Source organism: Lepidothrix coronata, unplaced genomic scaffold, assembly GCF_001604755.1.
Source record: "Lepidothrix coronata isolate B3197 unplaced genomic scaffold, Lepidothrix_coronata-1.0 Scaffold37, whole genome shotgun sequence".
In the NCBI taxonomy this organism is placed as follows: Eukaryota; Metazoa; Chordata; class Aves; order Passeriformes; family Pipridae; genus Lepidothrix; species Lepidothrix coronata.
In genome coordinates this window covers 2,995,458-3,003,163 of record NW_016690217.1, presented here as the reverse complement: position 1 = coordinate 3,003,163, position 7,706 = coordinate 2,995,458, and the positions used below count along the sequence as shown (strand labels likewise).

The window sequence follows — 7,706 nt, the reverse complement described above, 5'->3', positions numbered from 1 at the left end:
GTGCAGCACTGCAGGTGGGGTGTCACCAGAGCAGAGCAGAGGGGCAGAATCCTCTCCCCTTTTGTGCTGCGCACACTGCTTTGGATGCAGCCCAGGATATGTTTGGCTTTCTGGGCCGTGAGTGCACACTGATGGCTCATGTCCAGCCTCTCACCCACCAGCTCCCCAAGTCCTTCTCAGCAAGGATGCCTTCCATCTGTTCATCCCCTAGCCTGTGTTGATACCAGGGGTTGCCCCAACCAGCACTTGGTCTTGTTAAACCTCATGATATTCCCATGGACCCACTTCTCAAGCTTGTCCAGGTCTTTGACCAAAATGTTTTAAAAAACCTAGTTATATAGATTGGTAAGTTTAATAGTTCTAGGAAAATATCAAGGATGACAAACTCTTTTTCAGGACTTACATGCAACGAAATGTTTTCTGTGAGTGAAGCCAGTGGGGTTCTGGGGTCATGGCTAAGTTTTGAAGGTCAAGCACTTGGTTCCTGAAGCACATCAAGACCTTTTGGGTTTGCGAATGCTGTAAGTCACTCCCAGTAGCCACCTGTGGCCTTACTGGGATCAGTTTACCCCACCTACAATATTCTCCAGAGAAATACACTTTGTCCCTGCTCAGAGATGACCAGAATATGCCTAGTACTACACAGAGCACTTGCTGAGAAGGGAGGGCTGCACTGAACTTCCCACTAATCTGGGAGTCTGGGCAAAGAGAATTTGAACCTGCATGTGAAATATCACAGTAGCCATTTCCCCAGCTGAGACAAATTGCATGAGAACACTCCCCTCCACATCACCTTTAGGTGGTGAGAGATGGGTATAGTGACCACCAGGTGAACTGTTTAAGCCAGAATTACACCTGGATTTAAAGAGTGAATCACTGAAAATAAAGGTTATCTGTCTTTCTTCTAGGACCATATATCTTCTAGTTAAGAAAGCACATAGAGTTTGTCCTAGCCCTTTCTGCAGGTTGAACAAGCCCAGCTATTCTAGCCTAGAAACGTCTCTGATAAGACAAGTGCTGAGCCACAGGTTATCTACCTTAACTGCGCGTTCCCACAAAGATTTGGAAGGAAAAAATACATATTTTTCCAGTAAAATACACCTTTTGGAACCTAGCAAATCCAGCACGCAAGCTGTTTGTGACCTTTGAATTCACTGTATGTTTTGAGTAAGAGAAAACAGGGGTAATTTTTATTTTTACAAGAGGCAATAGCTTTTCTTTTCCCCCTGAATAGTATTTCCCCTACCTAACATTTCAAATATGAAAGAGTGTGCTGCACTGTTATTTATTCCTCTAAAACTTCTTAGGAAGCATTGATTTATTACAAGGAAATTAAAGAGCTATCTATGTCACCACTGACATTAGAAAAAACATACTTCCATCTAGAGTTTTTATACCACATAACTTGAAATTAATTAGCCACAGTGATATTTATAAAGATTATTATGTTCATAAAAATGAGAGATAAATAGTAAAAGGCAAAACTACTGAAAGTGACTTAAATGGCAGATGTGAAAACAGATGACCAACCCGATCCATAATATATGAAAAATCCTTAGAGTTAGAGGGAATTTTAGATTGAAAAAGATCTCTGGATGTCATCTAGTCAAACTGTCAGTCACAACAGGGCCAGCTTGGATCAGTTTGCTTGGGATCATGTCCAGGTGAGTTCTACCTATTCAAGGATGGAGATTTCAGTCTTTCTGTTAAGTATAGTCTAAATACAGTTAGCAGCACAGATAAACAGAAAACATCACAAATTTCTTCTTTATATTAAAATTTATTGCAAGATCAAAGGTTTCACGAAAAAATAGAAACTTACAAATTGTGTGAATAGTTTTAACATTAAAAGAAAAATGACTAAGATTCTGTACTATATCTGCAATATAATTAACTGGCTTATTCTCAAAATATTGTTGCCATTTTGGAGTAAATAAAAAGCATAGCATTACACATGTTCACAAGTATTTACCATTTATTCAAAACAAAATCTTTACCATATATATTTTTCCAGAGAAATTATTCATCCCCATATTGAAAAGTCTAATAAGAAAACATTCAACATCCTCACTGGAAGTTCTGTGAGCTGATGTTTCTGTTGTAAAAAATTATGCTATGGAAATCAACAAACAGTTTTACAGAGAGTTATACAGCCATACTAAACAAGCTTCTATGTTATGCTGCACTAGGCCTTCTGGATTAGCAAAACATTTTGACGATAATGGCAACTTTTCAGCTGAAGCTTAAGCATTTCATATTTTGGATTAATATGCTGTAACCTTTGAAGAACAAATATCCAGTGTTACATACCTGACAACATTCTTAACCAAATGGTAATACTCTAAAGGTTAAGGCAACTCCAAATTGAAGCTGCAGTGTCAGTATTTTCACGATCCCCTGCTCAAACTTAACTCTTTAGAATGCAATGTGACAGAAAATGAATCATTTTATGTGTTTACTCTGGATATTTTCCTGCATACGCTGTATTAAAAAGCATCCAATATCTGATCCTACAAAATGGTGCCCATGACAGGACCCATGTTCAGATGGCATTTTCAAGGTAAGCACTCTTTGCATTGTAAAATCCATTAAGGTGAAAAGATTTTAATATCGCTACAGCTTCTTATATGTAAAGAAAAAAAAATGTTTACAACAAAGTAGCAATTCACTGTAAATTTTCCTATTCTTAAAACCTCCTTGAGGTTTAAGTAAATAATAAGCTTTTGTAAATAATAAGCATCAAGTTTAGTCCCCAGTTTCAACATATGCCTCTGTTGATCAACTGCATTGGTGCTAGCACTGAGTTACCATTTACAGATCAAAGGAAACACACACGACCAAGGCAAAGTAAACAGAGGAAAACAAGCTTAACATCGATAATTCAAACTATCCAGAGAACTAGTAGGAATCCACCTCAAGAAATTTGCCAAAGGCTTTTATAACTTTTATGCAAACAAAACCACGATACATTTCTAAAGTTTTGCTTCAATGTTAGTTGTACAGTACAATAAAGTCAGTGTACAGCTTTTGCCATTTTACTGTAACCTCTGTAAACTCACAACTATATTGCATCAGATGAAAGGTTATAAACCCTTCTGCAATCCCCATTAGATCTATTGAATGCAGCAGAGTGGAACTGTCATGTTGATACAGAAGTTTAAGAGGCAGGGGACATGTTGGGTGTCCAGCCCAGTTGATAAGCCCGTTCCAATGTTCTCTTGCAATCCTGCAGTACAGTACTGAAGGTTATATGTGGATACTGCTGCACGAGCTGCTCCACTGTGGCTTCGTTCACCTGCAAGAGAAGAAGAGAATCTGTGATGTGCAAAAAGGGCAATATTAGGCAAGCTAAATGAATGGCCAAACTTTGGACTCCTGGGAGGGCTTGCAGCATTGGGTTCCTCACTGTTACTATGGTTTTGGGTGCATTTATATCACAAAAGAAACATACAGAATGTAATGTCCTGCTAGAGAACTAAAAACACCAAAACCAAACCTCACACCTTGATTTTATTGTAAAGGGCGAAGTTTTAAATAATATTCTGGTAAAGACAAATAGTCCTTTTTGTTTAGAAAACTGCAACAATGGTTAAAAAGCTCTTAAACTATCTTCATTCCATGCTTGACTATGCTGTCTCTTCATGAGGCCCCAAACCAAATTATCAAAACATTCATCCTGTTTAAAAAAGTGCTGCCTAGAGCAACAGATTTCTACCTTGAAATAGAAGCATATATACCCAAAGTTGATCAAGCAGACATAGATTTAAAATGTAAGATTTTTTTGACTTTGGAAAATGAAAAGAGATTACATCTATTAATTAATTTATGGCACAGTTATGGATACTTTTACAAATACTAAGTAGTAGCTCCACAATTAACTTTACTGAAATGAACTTGCACTGGTAGCTATCAATGGGTTTGCAATGAAAAACAACAGATAACATGACTAAAGATGGGGTAAAGAATGCAAACTATTCTATGCTGCAGGTAGATCAATTTACCAATTATTGTTATAGGTCAGCTTTCTGAAGGTTAAAAATCCTGCATGCCTTCACATACATCACTGGCAGAAGTTTTTATTTTAGCCTTCTGGTGTGAGGATGACTCTGCAGAAAGGGTTTTGTGGGCAGAAATGGTGGGATTAATAATTAAAACACACAAGATTTTTGGGTCTGGGATGTCCTTCTGATAAGGCAATCAGACAAGCCTAGCTAAACCTAACACTTTTACAATTGCAGTGCTGTGAGGGGATTAATTTGTCAATTATTTTTAAGATGACCACACTTCATATCACAGAAGTAGACAGTTTTCTTCAGCCTTCAGATAAATAAAAGATTAACCTAAGAACCATGACTCCTAGTTAGGTCTCTTTGAAATCATCGCTGAACACTTGGGCATTTCAAAATGCATCAATACTACAGTTGCTGAATCATCTATATCAGTAGGATGTACAACTGAAAGCATTGTTTGCTTTTTTTTTTTTTCGCCACAGTGTTTCACATTCAAGGCCAAAAGTAAAAAAAACAGACTAAACTGTTTACTACCATTACAAAGATCTGTCATGCGAATAATATTTTAAAGCACAGTGACCACAATATCTAATAATATTTTTGTCCTTAAAAGATAACAAGGAGCGCTTCCTTCTGAACAGTGATTGCACCTAGTGACAAGGATAAATGAAAGGTTTAATATCCAGTTCTTCTACTCTAATAATAGAAACACTCAATCTTCATTGGAAGTTTCATCTAGCTGAGACTGACTTGGCTAGAAAACTAGTTTAACTTCACAGCACAAACTGTACTCCTCTGGCAAATTGCTATGTTACAGTAACATCTTCCAGTGCTGAAAAACAAGAAGTGACTTTTAATAAATCAAAATGAAATCGGACATAGCACAAGTCCCCCAAAATATTTGATATTTATAGCTGAATACACACTTGCAAACTGCAAGCAACCGTTCATAGAAATATTGCTTGGAAGGGAAGAATCCCCCAACATAGCAGTATTTGCTATTTTATGCTACTATTCAGAAATAGTCAAAAGGCTCTTTTCTTTTAGATTTGTGGCACAGACACCCATAGCAGAATCTATCATGCTACCAGAAACTTCTCTTAATGGTTAACTCGGCCACAGGGAAGATACTTGCCACAGACAGCTGCTCATTTTGCTCTTTCTGAATGGGAAATTTAAAGATGTATTATTTATCTACTAGATAGCTGCGAATATCAGTAGTAGATGGAAGTTAATATGATTTGACACTTACCTGTTGGCCATTATTTGTTGGAAAAGCATGGATATTATAGCTTTATAGCCAATACAACATGCCGATTTTCTATTACAGGAGACAAATAAGGCAAATTCATTATGAAGATGGTGTTCAAACACAAGACAACAGTAAATGATCTCCATGTCCTGGCGGTTTTGACTCATGACATTTACAGAAGCTACAGTCTAGTTAATGTATTTACTACCAGACTAACTTAAGCACGGCCCACAATACTCAGGAAGACAGATGATACAAATAGTACCTTTTAGACTTAAAACCTATGAAGAAATCTATGGTAAACCATAGTTTTTTTCTGATACAATTATTACTTGATAAAATAATATTTAATACAATTTTTAATAATTTCTATTAATACTTAACTAAATAGAAAAAGGAAACTTTTGGTGTTGAGTGACAAATAGAGTCAGAAAATAAAAAATAAACATGCGCATAAACAGAAGGCAGGTAAAACCATTGCAGAAGTGCCACTGACAAAAGCAGTTATTTTATGACCAAAGCCTAAAGAGTAAAAAGTTTTCTCCATTTTTTCCTGGAGCATTAAATGAACTTTTTAAATCATTAGTTTGATCCTAGACAACAATTTGAGTTATAACTTGTTGGTAAACAACAAAGTAATGGAAAACTATGTGCATATTTGGAACTTTAACAGTCACAGAAAGAAATTACTTTGAGCTTAAAAAATTGATTTTACTCTCATGATAGAGAAAACAAAATCTTACCAAGCTTCAAGATAAATGATCAAATATATGATCCTTCAGGTTAAATGTAAATATTTTTAATACTAAGGAAATAACAGCAAATAGCTAAACATTATGCTGGACAAAATAAATTCAGTGCAAGATTAAACAAGAGAAGATGGAGAAAAAAGATCCTGTTTGGCAGTGGAACAACCTACATGGATCCAGAGATGAGAAACAAATGTGGACAGTTAAGCTAGAAATGATCCTCTATCAGAAGATTTCAATACCTTTTCTTTCACTGTGAGAAAAGTCAGGTCAAACACTAAAACAGTGTAAAACTTTCAGTATTTTAAGCTTTCTTTAGTACTGGACTAAAATTCCACTGTCTAAAAGGTAGGAAAAAAAAGAGAAATAAAAGTTTTATTCTTTGTAAATGAATGTGAAAAGTAATATCTAAGTCAACTTCCTTAGTATCCTTCTAATCAGTTTCCCTAATGGCAGGATTAAGATGAAAAGAAGTCTTATGTAAAACCACTAGAACATAAGCTTCTGTCTCTTTCTAAGATCAGTCTGGCTGGTGATAAAACAAAAGTACGGAATGTCATTCCCAAAATAATTTCATTACACAAACAGAGCAATTTTCCCCTCTGAGCTTCAACACTCTTGTTCAATGAATGAAAACTAAAAATCTTCACATCTTAATATGCTTTAAAATGTTATATTTTTCTTTCACAGAACTTGCATTAATCTTCATCTTTTGAGTTGTCAAAGAAAGGCTACTCATGCAGATAAACTACTTAGATTATTTAATACATAATCATTCATTTGAATTTAAATAGCTCTTCAATTATATTTTAACACATAATGGAAGAATGCATCCTTATCATTTAGTGTGAAAGTAACAGGTTTGTGCAAATCCTGGTCATCAAGCAAAAAAAAGAAAATAACAGCAAAGATTGATTTGAAACTTTGTCTCAGTTTGAAGAGACTGGAAAGTTTGCTAAAGAGGATGAGTTATGAGAAAAACCAAACTCCTCTCTCTCAGCAATTGTGAATTCAAAATTAAGGGGCTTTAAACGAGGAAGTGTGGAAAAACCAGAAGAAATAGCAACCCTTTATTAAAAGTTATATGTATGTTGGCAAAAACAGTAACAGAACACAAAAAACCTAGGTAATAGTCCTGTACCCCAAAAAAAGTCCCCTTCAAACAATAGAAAAAAAATCCACACACAAAAAAGTCTGAATGAACACTTCTCTGTCCTTAGCGCAGTTCCAATCACGGCCGGCAGGGGGCGCTGTTGGGTCACTGGAGGTGCAGAGCCTGCAGTGCTCGGTGTTGGCCTGCAGGGGGCGCTGTCGGGCTCTGGCGGTACCACACGGGAGGGGCCTGGGGGTGGTCTCGGGTCGCGGGAGAAGCCGAAAAGAAACAACGGGGGGCTCTTCCCCCAATGGAAGAAGGACAGAAGGAAAAGCAGTCCACCCCCACAGGACAGAAGGAAAAGCAGTCCACCCCCACAGTGAGAACACCCCACTTGTTCTCAGATGACAGCGCCCCAAAGTTCCTCCTTTTCTCCCAGAGAGCACAGAGACTCTCCGATGAAAGCCCAGTAGGTCCCGGCTGGAGTCACGAGGCAGTGTGCAAGCTGATCGAGGCCCCCTTTCCAAAAATGCCTGGACACAGACCCTGTCTCTGTCCCAGAGAGAGAACTCCCCAGTCTGATCTCTCCCCTTCTAGAAGAG

At 37.2% G+C, this 7,706-nt stretch overlaps 1 protein-coding gene across 1 annotated transcript in view; it reads right to left on the bottom strand.

The window, feature by feature from the left end:
* Positions 1–1,960: 1,960 nt before the first annotated feature.
* Positions 1,961–7,706, bottom strand: part of FBXL17 (F-box and leucine rich repeat protein 17) — a 297,305-nt gene continuing 291,559 nt past the window's right edge. The window contains exon 9 of the mRNA XM_017812707.1: positions 1,961–3,295. Within this exon, the coding sequence (XP_017668196.1) occupies positions 3,158–3,295 (138 nt within the window). The 3' untranslated portion in view covers positions 1,961–3,157. The remainder of the gene's footprint in view (positions 3,296–7,706) is intronic.